Raw genomic sequence first — 21,104 nt, 5'->3', positions numbered from 1 at the left:
GGGTGAGAGGGAGAGAGAGGAAGAGAGGGGAGAGATAGGGGGAAAGAGAGGAATAGAGAGGGGAGAGGGGGAGAGGGGGGAGAGAGGAAAAGAGAGGGGAGAGAGAGCAAGAGGGAGAGGGAGAGAGAGGGAGGGAGCGGGAAAGAGAGGAAGAGAGGGGAGAGAGGGGGAGAGGGAGAAGGAGAGAGAGGGAGGGGGAGAGAGGGGGAGAGAGGGGGAGAGAGAGGGAGAGAGCGGGAAAGAGAGGAAGAGAGAGGAGAGAGGGGGAGAGAGAGGGAGAGAGAGAGAGGAAGAGAGAGGGGGAAAGAGGGAGAAAGAGAGGGAGAGAGGAAGAGACAGGAGAGCGGGAGAGAGAGGAAAGATAGGGAGAGAGAGAGAGGAAGAGAGGGGAGAGAGGGAGAGAGGAAGAGCGAAAAAGAGAGGGGAGAGAGGGCGAGACGGAGAGAGAGGAAGAGAGGGGAGAGAGAGGGGAGAGATGGGGTAGAGAGTGAGAGAGAGGAGAGAGAGGGAAAGAGAGGGAGAGAGAGGAAGAGAGAGGGGAGTGGGAGAGAGGGAAAGAGAGGAAGAGAGGGGAGAGAGGGGAGAGAGGGAGAGAAAAAGAGAGAGGGAGAGAGAGGAAGAGAGGGGAGAGTGGAGAGAGAGAGGGAGGGAGAGAGGGAGAGAGAGGGAGAAATGGAGATAGAGAGCGAGAGAAAGAGAGAGCGGGGGAGAGAGGGAGAGAGAGAGAGAGAGAGAAGGAGAGAGGGAGAGACAGGGAGAGTGGAGAGAGAGAGAGGGGAGAGAGATGGGAGAGAGAGGACGCACGTCATTACATTCATCTTCCTGCCATTGCGCAACATCCACTAATCCCCAGTCCCCCAATCACTGTCAATCTGCCTCACCTTGAAACAGTATAACCATCCCCAAAACCCTGTAATCATCTCTACCCCTGGCCAGAGGCTCCATGCCAATGGTCACAAACACCCTCATAAACAACCGTAAACACATCCTGGCGGCCATTTTAGAGAGAACAGGAGATTCAGAGGGATGTTTTCCTGAGATCCACTCGGAGAAGATAGGAGAGCGGAATATCAGATTCAGTGTTGGAATCAGCAGGCACCCCCCCCCCCCCCATCTGGGCCTTTAGCGGGACCAGGGGGCTTGTTACATTAAGAGAGAGGAGGACATTTTGTTCCAGATCTCATCTGCAGAGGGAGCAGAGGAATCAGTGTGCTGGTCCAATCAGGAGGCAGGGAGACAAAGAAAAGGAGGAAGCAAAACAGGTTGCATTATTTAAACCCTCTCTGGCTCCTAACTGGAGCATGACACGTTTCTGCTGCCCAGAAACATTTAACACACACACCACACACACACGCACACACACACCTAGGACACACACAAGCTACTGCTGGAGCGAATCGGTTTGCAGTATTGTCAGAACAATAACAGAGGAGTGATTGGAGCTGAAGGGCCAAATCGTTCGGCCTCTCCTGGGAAGTGTGCGTGTGTGTCTGTGTTTGCATGTGTGTGTGTAAGTGTGTGTATGTGTGTCTGTCTCCCGGAAAGAGCAGAATATTGCTGCGAATCCGCATTTATCCTGTCACTGTGGGTTTTGCCTTTTCATAACTTCTAGGGGAACATGCCAATCAATAATGAAACACGAGCTAATTTGTTGTGGTAGAGAAGTAGGGAGGGAAGGAAGGAAGGAGTTTGTTGAGGGAGGAAAGGAGAGAGAGAGGAGGCTGGAGAGTTTGTTGAGGGAGGGAAGGAGAGAGAGAGAGAGAGAGAGAGAGAGAGGAGGCTGGAGAGTTTGTTGAGGGAGGGAAGGAGAGAGAGGAGGTTGGAGAGAGTTTGTTGAGGGTGAGAAGGAGGATACAACATACCTCACACTGCTTCACAAGGTGTTGGGAGTCATTTAATCACTAGGTAACATGTCTCTCTCTCCATCAATCACTCAGGATTTATCGTTGAGAGGAATGGAATGGATGACCTCAGCGGAAAACTCCAGAACAGGTATGTTTCAACATGTGTAACACCCACCTCCACCTGGGTGAGGCCATTTTGTACCAGAACTCTCACCAGAAGTCAGTTATGACGGTGGAGAGGTGAAGTGTGACTCACTATTGACCAGTGGTTAAATTGAGCCAAAGCTATCCAGAACAGGCTCCTGTTCCAGCACCTTAAGGGCCCCAAAAAAGTATGATAAAAGTATGATAATCCAAGATTAGTGTTAAGGTTAGGGTTAGGGTTAAGGTTAGGGTTAGGGTTAAGGTTAGGGTTAAGGTTAGGGTTAGGGTTGGGTTATGGTTAGGGTTAGGGTTAAGGTTAGGGTTAAGGTTAGGGTTAGGGTTATGGTTAGGGTTAGGGTTAAGGTTAGGGTTAGGGTTAGGGTTAAGGTTAGGGTTAAGGTTAGGGTTAGGGTTATGGTTAGGGTTATGGTTAGGGTTATGGTTAGGGTTATGGTTAGGGTTATGGTTAAGGTTAAGGTTAGGGTTAGGGTTATGGTTAGGTTTTTATTTATTTTATCCATTATTTTACTGAGAACACGTTCCCATTTGCAGCAACGACCTGGGGAATAGTTACTGGGGAGAGGAGGGGGATGAATGAGCCAATTGTAAACTGGGGATTATTAGGTGACCGTGATGGTTTGAGGGCCAGATTGGGAATTTAGCCAGGTCACCGGGGTTAACACCCCTACTCTTACGATAAATGCCATGGGATCTTAGATGACATCAGAGAGTCAGGACACCCGATTAACGTCCCATCCGAAAGACAGCACCCTACACAGGACAGTGTCCTGGGGCATTGGGGGGAAAAAAAGTGCCTCCTACTGGCCCTCCAACACCACTTCCAGCAGAATCTGGTCTCCCATCCAGGAACTGACCAGGACCAACCCTGCTTAACTTCAGAAGCAAGCCAGCAGTGGTATGCAGGGTGGTATGCTGCTTGCAAATGGTATGCTGCTGGGTTATGGCTAGGGTTATGACTAGGGTTATGGCTAGGGTTAGGGTTATGGCTAGGGTTAGGGTCATCTCCTCTCAGTGTTCCCTCAGAAAGCCTAATTCAATAATCATCTCCTCTCAGTGTTCCATCAGAAAGCCTAATTCAATAATCATCTCCTCTGTGTTCCTTTAGAAGGCCCCATTCAATAATCATCTCCTTTCAGTGTTCCTTCGGAAGGCCCCATTCAATAATCATCTCCTCTCAGTGTTCCTTCGGAAGGCCCCATTCAATAATCATCTCCTCTCAGTGTTCCTTCAGAAGGCCCCATGCAATAATCATCTCCTTTCAGTGTTCCTTCAGAAGGCCCCATTCAATAATCATCTCCTTTCAGTGTTCCTTCAGAAGGCCCCATTCAATAATCATCTCCTCTCAGTGTTCCTTCAGAAGGCCCCATTCAATAATCATCTCCTCTCAGTGTTCCTTCAGAAGGCCCCATTCAATAATCATCTCCTCTCAGTGTTCCTTCAGAAGGCCCCATTCAATAATCATCTCCTCTCAGTGTTCCTTCAGAAGGCCCCATTCAATAATCATCTCCTTTCAGTGTTCCTTCGGAAGGCCCCATTCAATAATCATCTCCTCTCAGTGTTCCTTCAGAAGGCCCCATTCAATAATCATCTCCTCTCAGTGTTCCTTAGGAAGGCCCCATTCAAAAATCATCTCCTTTCAGTGTTCCTTCAGAAGGCCCCATTCAATAATCATCTCCTCTCAGTGTTCCCTCAGAAAGCCTAATTCAATAATCATCTCCTCTGTGTTCCTTTAGAAGGCCCCATTCAATAATCATCTCCTTTCAGTGTTCCTTTGGAAGGCCCCATTCAATAATCATCTCCTCTCAGTGTTCCTTCAGAAGGCCCCATTCAATAATCATCTCCTCTCAGTGTTCCTTAGGAAGGCCCCATTCAATAATCATCTCCTTTCAGTGTTCCTTCAGAAGGCCCCATTCAATAATCATCTCCTCTCAGTGTTCCTTAGGAAGGCCCCATTCAATAATCATCTCCTTTCAGTGTTCCTTCAGAAGGCCCCATTCAATAATCATCTCCTCTCAGTGTTCCTTCAGAAGGCCCCATTCAATAATCATCTCCTCTCAGTGTTCCTTCAGAAGGCTCCATTCAATAATCATCTCCTCTCAGTGTTCCTTTGAAGGCCCCATTCAATAATCCTCTCCTCTCAGTGTTCCTTCAGAAGGCCCCAATCACTAATCATCTCCTCTCAGTGTTCCTTCAGAAGGCCCCAAGACAATGTTCACCTGAACAAACACATCCACTGAATGAAACCACATGCAGGGCTGGAAAACCATGTAGTGCTTACACACACAGGCATATAGCGGGTTACCTAAGCGTGTTACGTACGTGTGTTAGAGTTGACCCCCACATGAGATGGCTTGATACCAGAACATACTGTGATTAATAAGCTAAATAAACTGATGTGACAGATTTTATTCTGTGGTTCCAAGCGTAACTATACAGGCATGCAGCTATGGGCCTGTTAACTGAGCTGCAGATATGGACCTGTTATCTGAGCTGCAGATATGGACCTGTTAACTGAGTGTTTATTGTCAATGTCACCCTAAACCTTATATGAGTAAGATTAGGTTCATATGAAAACTCAGGTTAATGATGATTGGGAATGAGGAATGTAAGGATCTGTTTCACTGTGTCCCTGTGTTTTGATTGATTATTTCTGGCAGGTGACTGACGGTTCATGATAAGTGTGTGTGTGTGTGTGTGTGTGTGTGTGTGTGTGTGTGTGTGTGTGTGTGTGTGTGTGTGTGTGTGTGTGTGTGTGTGTGTGTGGACAGACCTAGCCAGGCTGACTAAGTGATTCTGGCTCAGTGAGTTCCGGCGTCTGTGTCAACACTGCTGCACTGCCCAACACTGATGGAGAGATGGAAGAGAGGAAATAAAAGTTGACAATGACAGGAGAAAGGGGGAATGAGAGAGAAGAGGAGAGAGAGAAATTAGAGGGGGAATGAGAGAGAAGAGGTGGAGAGAGAGATATGAGAGAGGGAATGAGAGAGAAGAGGAGAGAGAGAAATGAGAGGGGGAATGAGAGAGAAGAGGAGAGAGAGAAATTAGAGGGGGAATGAGAGAGAAGAGGAGAGAGAAATGAGAGGGGGAATGAGAGAGAAGAGGAGAGAGAGAAATTAGAGGGGGAATGAGAGAGAAGAGGAGAGAGAGAAATTAGAGGGGGAATGAGAGAGAAGAGAAGAGAGAGAAATTAGAGGGGGAATGAGAGAGAAGAGAAGAGAGAGAAATTAGAGGGGGAATGAGAGAGAATAGAAGAGAGAGAAATTAGAGGGGGAATGAGAGAGAAGAGGAGAGAGAGAAATTAGAGGGGGAATGAGAGAGAAGAGAAGAGAGAGAAATAGAGGGGGAATGAGAGAGAAGAGGAGAGAGAGAAATTTGAGGGGGAATGAGAGAGAAGAGGCAGAGAGAGAGAAATGAGAGAGAGAAGTAAGAGTAGAAGAAAGGTGAATGTTGATGTCTTCTCACCTCACTGGTCAAGCCCACAGCTCTGTGTATTTTGACCACGTGTCCCAGCAGGACTGGGTACTGCTGACCCACAACCCTCAGCGCGGGCAGGAAGGGGGTCATGGAGGCGGGGCTAGCCTGTGACACGTCCACCAGTGCACCCAGTAGAGTATCGTTCAGAGAGGCATCGCCTAGGTAACCAACTAGGGAGGGCACCAGGGGGCTCAGAACCTGGAGGGGGGAGAGAGGAGGGAGGGGGGAGAGAGAGGAGGGAGAGGATAAAAGCAGTGGTCAGCATTGGGTTGAAGGATGGAAAAGAGGCTAGAAGGCGGTATGAGAGTATTCAGTATTTTATTAGGATCCCCATTAGCTACAGCCAAAGCTGCAGCTACTCTTCTTGTAGTCCACATAAAACATGACATAATAGCTGGAGGACAGAACTACATAAAATGACATAATACATCAAATTAATAGACAGGTACATAACTACAGACATTTAAAATTAGAATTTACACTTTCATATTCTTATGCCTTAGCAATCCATGCAACATAATAACGGCTACTCTGCAGTCATCCATTTTGTTACAGTTGCTTACTGTTACAATTGCAGGTCCTGATCCTAATCTCTCAGAACCAGTTGTTCTGAAAAGAGAGAGAATCTCACAACATATGGAACCATATACATGCAGTAAAAGAGAAGGAAGATGAGACAGAGAAGTGTTGGTAGAATGGTAGTAGAGTTGAGAGTAGGAGAGCGAGAGAGAGAGAGCAGAGTTGATATTAGGAGAAAGAGAGAGAGAGAGAGAGAGCAGAGTTGATATTAGGCGAGAGAGAGAGGGAGAAAGAGAGAGAGAGATTGAGAGAGAGGAAGATATTGAGAGAGAGCAGAGTAGAGATTAGGAGAGATAGATAGATAGATATATAGATAGAGAGAGCAAAGTCTGGCTTTTTTATGGCGGTTTTGGAGCAGTGGCATCTTCCTTGCTGAGTTATGTCATGTTATGTTATCTTATATTATTTTTCTTCTAGATCATGTTATGTTATCTGCCTTTCAGGTTATGTCGATATAGGACTCGTTTTACTGTGGATATAGATACTTTTGTTCCTGTTTCCTCCAGCATCTTCACAAGGTCCTTTGCTGTTGTTCTGGGACTTTTCACACCAAAGTACGTTCATCTCTAGAAGACAGAACGCGTCTCCTTCCTGAGCGATATGACGGCTGCGTGGTCCCATGGTGTTTATACTTGTGTACTATTGTTTGTACAGATGAACACGGTTCAGGCATTTGGAAATTGCTCGCAAGGATGAACCAGACTAGTGGAGGTCTACACATTTTTTCCCGAGGTCTTGGTTGATTTATTTAGATTTTCCCATGATGTCAAGCAAAGAGGCACTGAGTTTGAAGGTAGGCCTTGAAATACATCCACAGGTACACCTCCAATTGACTGAAATGATGTCAATTAGCCTATCAGAAGCTTCTAAAGCCATGACATAATTTTCTGGAATTTTCCAAGCTGCTTAAAGGCAGTCAACTTAGTGTATGTAAACTTCTGACCCACTGGAATTGTAATACAGTGAATTATTAGTAAAATAATCTGTCTGAAAAGAATTGTTGGAAAAATTACTTGTGTCATGCACAAAGTAGATGTCCTAACCGACTTGCCAAAACTATAGTTTGTTAACAAGACATTTGTGGAGTGGTTGAAAAATGATTTTTAATGACTCCAACCTAAGTTTATGTAAACTCCGACTTCAACTGTATGTAAACATTATTAAAGTGACTAGCGTTCCATTTATTAAAGTAGCCAGTGATTTCAAGTCTATATATATAGGCAGCAGACTCTAATGTGCTAGTGATGACTATTTAACAGTCTGATAGCCTTGAGATAGAAGCTGTTTTTCAGTCTCTCGGTCTCCGCTTTGATGCACCTGTACTGACCTTGCCTTCTGGATGATAGTGGGGTGAACAGGCAGTGGCTCAGGTGGTTGTTGTCCTTGATGATCTTTTTGGCGTTCCTTTGACATCGGGGTGCTGTAGGTGTCCTGGAGGGCAGGTAGTTTGCCCCCGGTGATGCGTTGGGCAGACTGCACCACCCTCTGGAGAGCCCTGCGGTTGCGGGCGGTTACAGTTGCCATACCAAGCGGTAATACAGCCCAACAACATGCTCTTAATTGTGCATCTGTCAAATTTTGTGAGGATTTTAGGTGCCAAGCCAAATTTCGTCAGCCTCCAGAGGTTGAATAGGCGCTGTTGCGAGGAACTTGGAACTTTCCACCTTCTCCACTGCTGTCCCGTCGATGTGGATAGAGGGGTGCTCCCTCTGCTGTTTCCTGAAGTCCACGATCATCTCCTTTTTTTTCTACATTGAGTGAGAGATTACGTTCCTGGCACCACACTCCCAAAGCCCTCATCTCCTTCCTGTAGGCTGTCCCGTCATTGTTGGTAATCAAGCCTACTACTGTTGCGTCATCTGTCTACATTCCCATGGAGACAGACGATCAAAGACATACATTCCCATGGAGACAGACGATCAAATACATACACTCCCATGGAGACAGACGATCAAAGACATACATTCCCATGGAGACAGACGATCAAAGACATACGTTCCCATGGAGACAGACGATCAAAGACATACGCTCCCATGGAGACAGACGATCAAAGACATACGTTCCCATGGAGACAGACGATCAAAGACATACATTCCCATGGAGACAGACGATCAATGACATAGTCTCCCATGGAGACAGAAGATCAAAGACATATGCTCCCATGGAGACAGACAATCAATGACATATGTTCCCATGGAGACAGACAATCAATGACATACGTTCCCATGGAGACAGAAGATCAAAGACATATGCTCCAATGTAGGCAGATGATCAATGACACGTTCCCATGGAGAGAGACGATCAAAGACATGGAAACACACACACACGCATACATGCACACACCAGTCAGTCAGTTGACATGTTAGAGTTATGAACCTTACACAACCTCTGTCGCCTTGGCTGACCCCTGGCCGTGCTGGTCAATCAATCAGGGAGAAAAGTGATGTCTTTCCCTGTAATGGGTCAGCGGGTCAGACGCGTGATCTATGGGGTACTGAATAGTGTAGCCTTGCTGTGGGACTTACTGGGTAAACTAAATCCCATTTGCCTCATTATCTGTCCTAGCCAGACCAGCCCAGCCCAGCCCAGGCCTCTTGTCTCCCTCTCACCGTAGGATGTGCTTGTTCTTGGTCTTAATGTTGTCGTCTTTGTTGTTGATTTTATCTCACTTTTTTGTTTCTTGTGGTCTTTCTTTCACATTCTCTCTCTCTCCCCCTCTCTCTTTCTTTCTCTCTCCCCCCTCTCTTTCTTTCTCTCTCTTCCCTCTCTCTGTCTCTCTCGCTCTCTCTGTTTCTCTCACTCTCTTTCTCTTTCACTGTCTCTGTCTCTCTCTTTCGGTCTCCCTTGCTCTCTGTCTCTCTCTCTCTCAATTCAATTTACACAATTTACACAATAATAGGGACATTTCAAATGTCATATTATGTCTATACATTGTTCTAATGATGTGCAGTCACTTCACCCCTACATCCATGTACAAATTACCTCGACTAACCTGTACACCCGCACATTGATACCGGTACCTCCTGTATAAAGCATCGTTATTGTTATTTTATTGTGTTACTTTTTATCTTTTTTTTTTACTTTAGTTTATTTGGTAAATATTTTCTTAACTCCTTCTTGAACTACACTGTTGGTTAATTGTAAGGGCTTGTAAGTAAGCATTTCATGGTAAGGTCTACAAATGTGACAGATAAAGTTAGATTTGATTTGATATGATGTGCAAAAGGGAAAATAAATCAACATAAATATAGGTTGCATTTACAATAGTGTTTGTTCTTCACTCGTTACCCTTTTCTTGTGGCAACCGGTCACAAATCTTGCTGCTGTGATGGCACAATGTGTTTTTTCACCCAATAGATATGGGAGTCTATCAAAATTGTATTTGTTTTCAAATTCTTTGTGGGTCCGGCAGGAGGTTAGGAAGTGCAGCTCAGTTTCCACCTCATTTTGTCGGCAGTGTGCACATAGCCTGTCTTCTCTTTGCCTACGGCGGCCTTTCTCAATAGCAAGGCTATGCTCACTGAGTCTGTACATATTCAAAGCTTTCCTTATTTTTGGATCAGTCAGTGGTCTCTCTCTCTCTCTTTCCTCCAAACCGGAGATGAGCTGAATGACTTATTAGAGTTTCCCTGATAAATCAATCTGATCATCAGTTGGGACTCTTGCATCATGAGTGTGAGAGAGACAGGAAATGTCCAAATATTTGACATTACTGATGACAGATGCATTCTCTACACTCATAATGAGCATGTATATGAGAGAGTGTGTGTGTGTGTGATTCCTACTGTGTTCTAAATGTGGTCTTTCACTTCTTTATGACTGCTCTCTTTTTCACCAGACACCTCCCACTATTCCCCTCAGCACGTGGTTTCTGATGACTCAGCTTGTTCTCTCTTAATGCGGGTGAGAACATCCATCTAGCATGTACATACATACTTTCCCCTCTCCCCTTAATATCCTCATGCTGGACCACGCTCTCTGGAGCGCAGCACAGCATTCCCACATGTAGGAATTCTGGACTTTCTCATGACTAATGTGTTCTTTGAACGCAGTCCATCACACACATGCTCATAGACAGGCACACGGGTACGTGAACACACACACACATAAACACACACACACACCAGTGGCTGTTGCTCGGCGACCATCCGGATCAGCCTCAGCAGGTGTTGTTGCTCCGGTGAATCGAGCTGTGACATCATGGCCGTCAGGTTGCCTAGGTGACGATGGATGGCATGGGGCTGTTTGGGGTAGACGGACGGCAGCACGCGTAGGAGCATGTGGTTACCTAGAGGGGGACGACACGGACAGAGAGGGTCTAGCTACATGGTGTACGTGACAACGGATTCAAGTCTCACCATTTGCTGTTAATATTCATTCCATGACGTTCATCCTTGAGAAAGAAAATGTAACATGTATAAATGCAAAAAATACACATAATGTGTACCAGAATCCTTCAATATTTGCCCAAGAGAAATTGACCTTTATATCTAAACCATCTTTAAATATCTCATGCATCTGCACAATGTCTTCTGTCTTCAATTAGTAGTTTTATTAGTAGCTTCATCTCTTATGACATTACATGAACACGAACAATGCCTTTTATGTTTACTTTGTAGCTAAATCATTAGGGATTGGCTGATGTCCCCACAGTAAAAGGGATTGGCTGATGTCCCCACAGTAAAGGGATTGACTGATGTCCCCACAGTAAAGGGGATTGGCTGATGTCCCCACAGTAAAGGGATAGACTGATGTCCCCACAGTAAAAGGGATTGGCTGATGTCCCCACAGTAAAGGGATTGACTGATGTCCCCACAGTAAAGGGATTGGCTGATGTCCCCACAGTAAAGGGGATTGGCTGATATCCCCACAGTAAAAGGGATTGGCTGATGTCCCCACAGTAAAGAGATTGGCTGATATCCCCACAGTAAAAGGGATTGGCTGATGTCCCCACAGTAAAGAGATTGACTGATGTCCCCACAGTAAAGAGATTGGCTGATATCCCCACAGTAAAAGGGATTGGCTGATGTCCCCACAGTAAAGAGTTTGGCTGATATCCCCACAGTAAAAGGGATTGGCTGATGTCCCCACAGTAAAAGGGATTGACTGATATCCCCACAGTAAAAGGATTGGCTGATGTCCCCACAGTAAAGGGATTGACTGATGTCCCCACAGTAAAAGGCTGGAGTTAATACAGTAGTATGAGTGGGGTAAACCTGGATGTGATTTACTCTTTGGGACAAAAACTGTGAAATTCCTACAGCATGACTGTGTCCAGCATGTTATTATTTTATTTTCAATGTCAAAGCACATCATCTAAAGGACATATGGACTTAGTGAGACCGAGAGAGAGAGAGGTGGGGGGTAGAGAACAATAGAGAAAAATATGTTGTCCTTTCATCTACTGTATAATAGTTTAAAACTGTTCTGCTATGGTAAAGTCAACACGTGTACTTCCTGCCTATAAAACTTGAACGAATTGGATTGAATTAATTACAAGGAGACCAAAATAGAGTGTCAGACTGAGAGAACGACAGGGTCATCTAGAAGCAATCCCTAGGTTCCTTCCTGGGACCATCCTATGAATGGAACACACACTGCGGAGGTGATTCTCATTTTGTGAATGGAGTTCTATTTGCAGTTGGCCCTCACTCTGATTGGCTAAGGAAACAGGTGGTACCACGGAGACATGGGATAATAAACATGGAACATTGGAAAACAGGAAGTAGTGAGAGTGCGAAAAACTGTGGGCCAGCAGTTTTCAATGTGTGTGTGTGTGTGTATGTGTGTGCATTGCTAGCTAGCGTTGCTACCTGCTACACAAGACTAATCTGATGGCCATAACTCCTATCAACGAGTTCAATGTCCTTGCCAACATCTGTCTACAGCTTACCTGGAATGGATTGATTTAAAATGACTTAAAATGTTAGCATTGACATTTACTAATTAGTTTAATGCATGACGATTGACTGTATTAAAAGGATTCACAAGGGGACACCTGACTGGCTGCACATCACTGTGCATGTTCTGTGGGCTTGTGCCTAGGTCATATATCAACAAGCCTAATGATAGACACTGGTAACTACACTGAGTGTACAAAACAATGGGAACACCTGCTCTTCCAAGTCATAAACTCAGCAAAAAAAGAAATGTTCTCTCACAGTCAACTGCCGTTTATTTTCAGCAAACTTTAACATGTGTAGATGTTTGTATAAACATAACAAGATTCAACAACTGAGAAATAAACTGAACAAGTTCCACAGACATGTGACTAACACAAATGGAATAATGTGTCCCTGAACAAAGGGGGGTCAAAAGTAACAGTCAGTATCTGGTGTGGCCACCAGCAGCATTAAGTACTGCAGTGCATCTCCTCCTCATGGACTGCACCAGATTTGCCAGTTCTTGCTCTGAGATGTTACCCCACTCTTCCACCAAGGCACCTGCAAGTTCCTGGACATTTCTGGGGGGAATGGCCCTAGCCCTCACCATCCGATCCAACAGGTCCCAGAGGTGCTCATTGGGATTGAGATCCAGGCTCTTCGCTGGCCATGGCAGAACACTGACATTCCTGTCTTGCAGGAAATCACGCACAGAACAAGCAGTATGGCTGGTGGCATTGTCATGCTGGAGGGTCATGTCAGGATGCGCCTACAATGACAACAAGCTCAGTCCGATGATGCTGTGACACATCGCCCCAGACCATGACGGACCCTCCACCTCTAAATCGATCCTGCTCCAGAGTACAGGCCTCGGTGTAACACTCATTCCTTCGACGATAAACGCGAATCCGACCATCACCCCTGGTGAGACAAAACCGCGACTCGTCAGTGAAGAGCACTTTTTGCCAGTCCTGTCTGGTCCAGCGACGGTGGGTTTGTGCCATTGGGTTTGTGCCATTGGAACACAGGAGTGATGGTTGCTGATAATGGGCCTCTGTACACCTATGTAGATATTCCATTAAAAATAAGCCATTTCCAGCTACAATAGTAATATAGAACATTAACAATGTCTATACTGTATTTCTGATTATTTTTTTATTTTTATTTTAATGGGAAAAAAAAGTGGTTTTCTCTCGAAAACAAGGACATTTCTAAGTGACCCCAAACTTTTGAACAGTACAGTACATGTCTATTGTCTACCTATGAGACAGAATCCACTGGGGTTATAAGAGGTTTGAGTCAACAACTGCAACGCTGCTGGACTTTTCACCCTCAACAGTTTCCGTATCAAGAATGGTCCACCATCCAAAGGACATCCAGCCAACTTAACACAACAGCGGGAGTGGGCCAGCATCCTTGTTGAACACTTTCGACAACTTGTAAAGTGATGTCCCGACGAATTGAGGCTGTTCTGAGGGCAAAAAGGCAACTCAATATTAGGAGGATATTCCCAAAATGGTAAAGGTGTACACGCTCTGGGTAGTACTGGGTAACATTTACACTGCCTCCCATGGCAACTCATCATCCAATAGATAACATTTACACTGCCTCCCATGGCAACTCATCGTCCAATAGATAACATTTACACTGCCTCCCATGGCAACTGTCTTTCTGCTGTGACCCTGTCTGTCTGCTGTGGCCCTGTCTGTCTGTTGTGACCTGTCTGTCTGTTGTGACATGTCTGTCTGCTGTGGCCTGTCTGTTTGCTGTGGCCCTGTCTGTCTGCTGTGGTCATGTCTGTCTGATGTGACCTGTCTGTCTGCTGTGGCCCTGTCTGTCTGTTGTGACCTGTCTGTCTGTTCTAACCTGTCTGTCTGCTGTGACCTGTCTGTCTGCTGTGGTCCTGTCTGTCTGCTGTGGCCCTGTCTGTCTGCTGTGACCCTGTCTGTCTGTTGTGACCTGTCTGTCTGCTGTGGCCTGTCTGTCTGCTGTGGCCCTGTCTGTCTTCTGTGACCTGTCTGTCTGCTGTGGCCCTGTCTGTCTGCTGTGGTCCTGTCTGTCTGCTGTGACCCTGTCTGTTGTGACCTGTCTATCTGCTGTGATAACATCACTAATACAACCCCAAGACAAATCAACAGAGCAACCGTCGCCAAGCAGCTGCTCAGTCCTTACAATATTCATTATTACATAGTCTTTGATGTTCCTACCTGACCCCCAGTCGCCTCCACAAACAAACACACACACACACACACACACACACACACACACACACACACACACACACACACACACACACACACACACACACACACACACACACACACACACACACACACACACACACACACACACACACACACACAACAGAGTAAGAAAAGCAGTAAGAGAGAGATGAGAGAGACATAAAGAGGGCGAGTTAGTGAGCATTCCTAAAGGTGAGAGAGAGAGAGAATTTATTGGTTTGTCGAGAGCAGAATGTTAAAACCAGGAGCCAGACGTCTGCAGAACCAGAGACCCATGGGAGATTTACGGTGCTTCCGTGTCCACCCATGTCTGAACACACTTAGTCCATGTGCCCTGAGGAGCGCACAAACAAACACACACACACACACACACACAAACACACACACACACAAACACACTAAAGCCATCTAGCAGTCTACCAGTCATCCATCTACGTCTTAGAGGGCAGTAAAACCATTAAAGACGACCACAACAAAACCAGAACCAGCCGCTCACATTAATAACAAGCCCTTTAACATGCCTGTCTAATGCTCCATCCCACCTCTCCACCCCACCTCCACCCCACCTCTCCTTCCCACTCAATTCAATTCAATTACAGATTTTAACAATCACTTTGGCACTAATTTCAGAACCTTGTGGTCATTTTTCAAAACTCTATAGACACAAAACTCAAAACGGTCTTCACTTGTAACACAGGCTGTCCAGTGTTCAAAACATTGCATTGTTCATTCATATCTTTATAGAAACCTTGCACTTGCAGAATCATTGTTTCAAATAACTCATTTATCATGAAATACCATATGAACATTCATTTAGATGAATGTTCACACACAAGATACCGATAGTTTCACTGTGTAGTTGTTCGTACAATCATTAAATATTAAGTATGTAAGTATGTGATACATGTTTCATTACATGTAAATACGTAAATACATCCCTGTAAAAGGACTAGTAGAGAGAATACTACAGACACAGTGGAATCATTGAACAAAATATGAAATGTATTGATGAAATACAATAAAATCACAAAAAACGAAAAACAGTTAAAAGGTCAACTGTAGTGTTCCTCACCTGACTTACTGTAAAAAGCAAAACAAAACATTGATTACTGTACTTCTATATTTCCATCAACTCTGTCTTGTGGATTTGGCCACAGGTTCTCATCCACATCACAATGGATGTTTTCATTAGCCAAACATCTTGGGAAGAATCTTCGGGCGAATCCAGGCCTGACACTGGTCTGCCGTGATGTCATTGCATGCGTCATCCATGGCCTAGAGAAGAGCGGTTTGTTCGTGAGGGCGCCTATCATATACCTTCCACCTGCATGTGGAGAAAAATTCCTCAATCGGGTTAAGGAAAGGAGAGCATGGGGGTAAGTAAAGGGTGGTAAATTATGGTTGGGCCTGAAACCATGCTTGCACCATTTGATTATATAGGTCACACCATCAGCTCTACAGACCTGATTTAGCTCATCAAGGAAGGTTACCTTCGAACAGCGAATCATGTGGCTGCCTGCAACTCAATATATAGAGTCTATAGAGTAGAGAGCTTTAGATGTTGTTCGACCAAACATTAGAACAGGCAAGATGAGTAATCTAAGCAACTTTGACCGTGGTATGATTGTTGATGCCACACATGGTGATTCCAGCATCTCAGAAACAGCTGCCTTCCTGGGATTTTTATGCACTACAGTCTCTAGAGTTTACAGAGAATGGTGCGATAAACAAAACACATTCAGTGAGCGGCAGTTCTGTGGGCAAAACACCTTGTTAATGAGAGAGGTCAGAGGAGAATGTCCAGACTCATTCAGGATAACAGAAAGGCCACAAACGCTCAAATAACAGCTGTTTAAAATAGTGGTGTGCAGAAGGGCATCTCTTAACGTACAACACCGTGAATAATTCAGGCTGTTGTGGAGGCAAAAGGGGGTCCTACCCAGAACTAGATAGGTGTACCTAATAAAGTGGCCGGTGAGTGTACAGTAATGTCAAATCTGAAAACATGGTCTGGAAAAGTGGTACATGGGACCATAGAAACAGTGTCTGATAAAGAATGATGATGAAATATTACATCCATAGATAATGTAGTCCAATTGGTTCATGTTCCACGGTAATTGGGGTCAATGGATCTCATTATCCTGAAACTTTCATGATCTAAACATGGAATATTGTTTGTCAGTTTCCATAAAACTATGCATTAAGAGTAACGCAACAGTTACTTATCATTTTGAGCAGTGGTATCAATTGATAGTTTGATCATTGTAATGAAATTAATAGACAGTCATTTCAGATGTAATGTGTTAATTGCATTTTGAAATGGTAATACTTTGATGTTAAGTTGTGTCATTTTGAACAGGTGATTTTAGTTCATTGAACAAATGATCTTAGATGTATGTGTATTGTATCCAAACAATTGGAAAAAGATAAAAGTTTTGAAGTTTTGCAAAATGTGCATTTTGATCATTGGTTTTGAGTTTTGTCTAGAGTTTTGAAAAATGACATCAAGGTTCCGAAATAAGTGCCAAAGTGATTGTAAAACAAGTAGGAAGGAGAGGTGAAGCGGGAGAGACAGGCATGTATGTTAAGACATTTTACCTTCTCTCTCTCATAACTTCTTGTGTGTGTGAGTCTTGGGCTGTGGGAGCTCCACTCAAAACACACAAGCCTGGCACCAGCCCCCAGCCCATCCTATCCTAGCTCTGTCCCGGCCTTAGCCCAGCCTATACCATGCCCCAGCCTGAGTTTCAATGTCACACACACACACACACACACACACACACACACACACACACACACACACACACACACACACACACACACACACACACACACACACACACACACACACACACACACACACACACACACACACACACACACACACACACACACACACACACACACACACACACACACACACAGCATGTTTCCTTTAGAGATATTAATAGTTCCGCTGTGTTCTTAGTCATTTTTTCATTGTTATGTTCTTAGCACTACATGCAGTCTCACTTACAGTAAGTCAAGGTGTCTTTTGCAATCTGTCAACCCCAGTCAAAATGCTGATACAGGGCCTAATAATTCTCTCTTTCGACAGCCTACACAGGAAAAAACACCCTAAACTCTAACAAGGACTGACCTTCTATTCTTTAGTAAACAAAGAAAACATTTCACAGCAGTCTTCCAGGACACTGCAGTCTGAATGAACATAAACACCTACAGTGGAGGCTAGAAGGGCATGTTAACACCTCACCACTGAGGTATGCTAATGATATTCTGGAAATGAACTGTGGGTGTACAGTACATTATGTAAATCTGGTAGCTACAGTACAGTGCCTTAGCCTCGTGCAGTGACGTCAAACCTAAGGTCAGTTGCCCCTGAAACAAATGTGTTGGCAGCAGGGCCTTCATACGATTAACTTCAGAGTGCTGGTGGTAGGAGCATAGTATCAAATGACAGGGTTGCTGGGACATGCTAGGGCCCATATCCTATAGGGCCCAGATCCCATAGGGCCCAGATCCCATAGGGTCCAGATCCCATAAGGCCCAGATCCCATAAAGCCCAGATCCCATAGGGCCCAGATCCCATAAAGCCCAGATTCCATAGGATCTAGATTCCATAGGGCCCATATCCCATAGGGTCCAGATCCCAACAAGGATCTGATGTCAATGTGATGCGATAACTGTATTTAATAAATCATAATTTATGATTCAAGAAACCTTGTTCATTGTATTGTGACCCTCCAGAAACAATGTCTAGCATCAGAAACATTAATACAGCATTGGGCCAAACATTAAACTCACTTCTATGGGAAGTGATTCTGCAGACTAGAACTATACTGAGCTCAGCAGAAACACGTGACTAGTGTGGTTTGGAGACTTTTATGATCCAAACATTTCAATGTGTATCCTATGGATTTCATGAATAATTTCACCCGGGACCTAGTCCATACCCTTATATGCATGTCCCATATATATCCGACATTGGAATTCCCATCTGAAAAAAACAACAACTTATTTTGGAATTTCAACATTTCTGTGTCTTGAGACTCCTATAAACACATGATATATATACTTTATATAGATAATATACATTGGAATGTTTGCTTTTTATTTTTTGTTCCCCTTTAACCTATGCTAGTCTGAATCACTATGCAGTAATGTTAACCTATGCTAGTCTGAATCACTATGCAGTAATGTTAACCTATGCTAGTCTGAATCACTACGCAGTAATGTTAACCTATGCTAGTCTGAATCACTACGCAGTAATGTTAACCTATGCTAGTCTGAATCACTATGCAGTAATGTTAACCTATGCTAGTCTGAATCACTACGCAGTAATGTTAACCTATGCTAGTCTGAATCACTACGCAGTAATGTTAACCTATGCTAGTCTGAATCACTACGCAGTAATGTTAACCTATGCTAGTCTGAATCACTACGCAGTAATGTTAACCTATGCTAGTCTGAATCACTACGCAGTAATGTTAACCTATGCTAGTCTGAATCACTATGCAGTAATGTTAACCTATGCTAGTCTGAATCACTATGCAGTAATGTTAACCTATGCTAGTCTGAATCACTACGCAGTAATGTTAACCTATGCTAGTCTGAATCACTACGCAGTAAAGTTAACCTATGCTAGTCTGAATCACTACGCAGTAATGTTAACCTATGCTAGTCTGAATCACTACGCAGTAATGTTAACCTATGCTAGTCTGAATCACTACGCAGTAAAGTTAACCTATGCTAGTCTGAATCACTACGCAGTAATGTTAACCTATGCTAGTCTGAATCACTACGCAGTAATGTTAACCTATGCTAGTCTGAATCACTACGCAGTAATGTTAACCTATGCTAGTCTGAATCACTACGCAGTAATGTTAACCTATGCTAGTCTGAATCACTACGCAGTAATGGTAACCTATGCTAGTCTGAATCACTACGCAGTAATGTTAACCTATGCTAGTCTGAATCACTACGCAGTAATGTTAACCTATGCTAGTCTGAATCACTACGCAGTAATGTTAACCTATGCTAGTCTGAATCACTACGCAGTAATGTTAACCTATGCTAGTCTGAATCACTATGCAGTAATGTTAACCTATGCTAGTCTGAATCACTATGCAGTAATGTTAACCTATGCTAGTCTGAATCACTACGCAGTAATGTTAACCTATGCTAGTCTGAATCACTACGCAGTAATGTTAACCTATGCTAGTCTGAATCACTATGCAGTAATGTTAACCTATGCTAGTCTGAATCACTACGCAGTAATGTTAACCTATGCTAGTCTGAATCACTACGCAGTAATGTTAACCTATGCTAGTCTGAATCACTACGCAGTAATGTTAACCTATGCTAGTCTGAATCACTACGCAGTAATGTTAACCTATGCTAGTCTGAATCACTACGCAGTAATGTTAACCTATGCTAGTCTGAATCACTATGCAGTAATGTTAACCTATGCTAGTCTGAATCACTACGCAGTAATGTTAACCTATGCTAGTCTGAATCACTACGCAGTAATGTTAACCTATGCTAGTCTGAATCACTACGCAGTAATGTTAACCTATGCTAGTCTGAATCACTACGCAGTAATGTTAACCTATGCTAGTCTGAATCACTACGCAGTAATGTTAACCTATGCTAGTCTGAATCACTACGCAGTAATGTTAACCTATGCTAGTCTGAATCACTACGCAGTAATGTTAACCTATGCTAGTCTGAATCACTACGCAGTAATGTTAACCTATGCTAGTCTGAATCACTACGCAGTAATGTTAACCTATGCTAGTCTGAATCACTACGCAGTAATGTTAACCTATGCTAGTCTGAATCACTACGCAGTAATGTTAACCTATGCTAGTCTGAATCACTACGCAGTAATGTTAACCTATGCTAGTCTGAATCACTACGCAGTAATGTTAACCTATGCTAGTCTGAATCACTACGCAGTAATGTTAACCTATGCTAGTCTGAATCATTATGCAGTAATGGTAACCTATGCTAGTCTGAATCACTATGCAGTAATGGTAACCTATGCTAGTCTGAATCACTACGCAGTAATGTTAACCTATGCTAGTCTGAATCACTATGCAGTAATGTTAACCTATGCTAGTCTGAATCACTACGCAGTAATGTTAACCTATGCTAGTCTGAATCACTATGCAGTAATGTTAACCTATGCTAGTCTGAATCACTATGCAGCAATGTTAACCTATGCTAGTCTGAATCACTACGCAGTAATGTTAACCTATGCTAGTCTGAATCACTATGCAGTAATGTTAACCTATGCTAGTCTGAATCACTATGCAGTAATGTTAACCTATGCTAGTCTGAATCACTATGCAGTAATGTTAACCTATGCTAGTCTGAATCACTATGCAGTAATGTTAACCTATGCTAGTCTGAATCACTACGCAGTAATGTTAACCTATGCTAGTCTGAATCACTATGCAGTAATGTTAACCTATGCTAGTCTGAATCACTATGCAGCAATGTTAACCTATGCTAGTCTGAATCACTACGCAGTAATGTTAACCTATGCTAGTCTGAATCACTATGCAGTAATGTTAACCTATGCTAGTCTGAATCACTATGCAGCAATGTTAACCTATGCTAGTCTGAATCACTATGCAGCAATGTTAACCTATGCTAGTCTGAATCACTACGCAGTAATGGTAACCTATGCTAGTCTGAATCACTACGCAGTAATGTTAACCTATGCTAGTCTGAATCACTACGCAGTAATGGTAACCTATGCTAGTCTGAATCACTACGCAGTAATGTTAACCTATGCTAGTCTGAATCACTACGCAGTAATGTTAACCTATGCTAGTCTGAATCACTACGCAGTAATGTTAACCTATGCTAGTCTGAATCACTACGCAGTAATGTTAACCTATGCTAGTCTG

At 43.9% G+C, this 21,104-nt stretch overlaps 1 protein-coding gene across 2 annotated transcripts in view; it reads right to left on the bottom strand.

Moving 5' to 3' along the window:
- LOC109879228 (ventricular zone-expressed PH domain-containing protein) overlaps positions 1-21,104 on the bottom strand; it is a 150,748-nt gene that overhangs the window by 65,204 nt on the left and 64,440 nt on the right. For both annotated transcript variants that reach the window (XM_031791207.1, XM_031791208.1), the window contains 2 exons: positions 10,187-10,350; positions 5,472-5,681 (listed from right to left, as the gene is read on the bottom strand). In XM_031791207.1, the coding sequence (XP_031647067.1) occupies positions 5,472-5,681; positions 10,187-10,350 (374 nt within the window). The remainder of the gene's footprint in view (positions 1-5,471; positions 5,682-10,186; positions 10,351-21,104) is intronic.

This window comes from Oncorhynchus kisutch, linkage group LG15 (assembly GCF_002021735.2).
Source record: "Oncorhynchus kisutch isolate 150728-3 linkage group LG15, Okis_V2, whole genome shotgun sequence".
NCBI lineage: Eukaryota > Metazoa > Chordata > Actinopteri > Salmoniformes > Salmonidae > Oncorhynchus > Oncorhynchus kisutch.
This window is presented reverse-complemented; position numbering and strand designations above follow the sequence as displayed.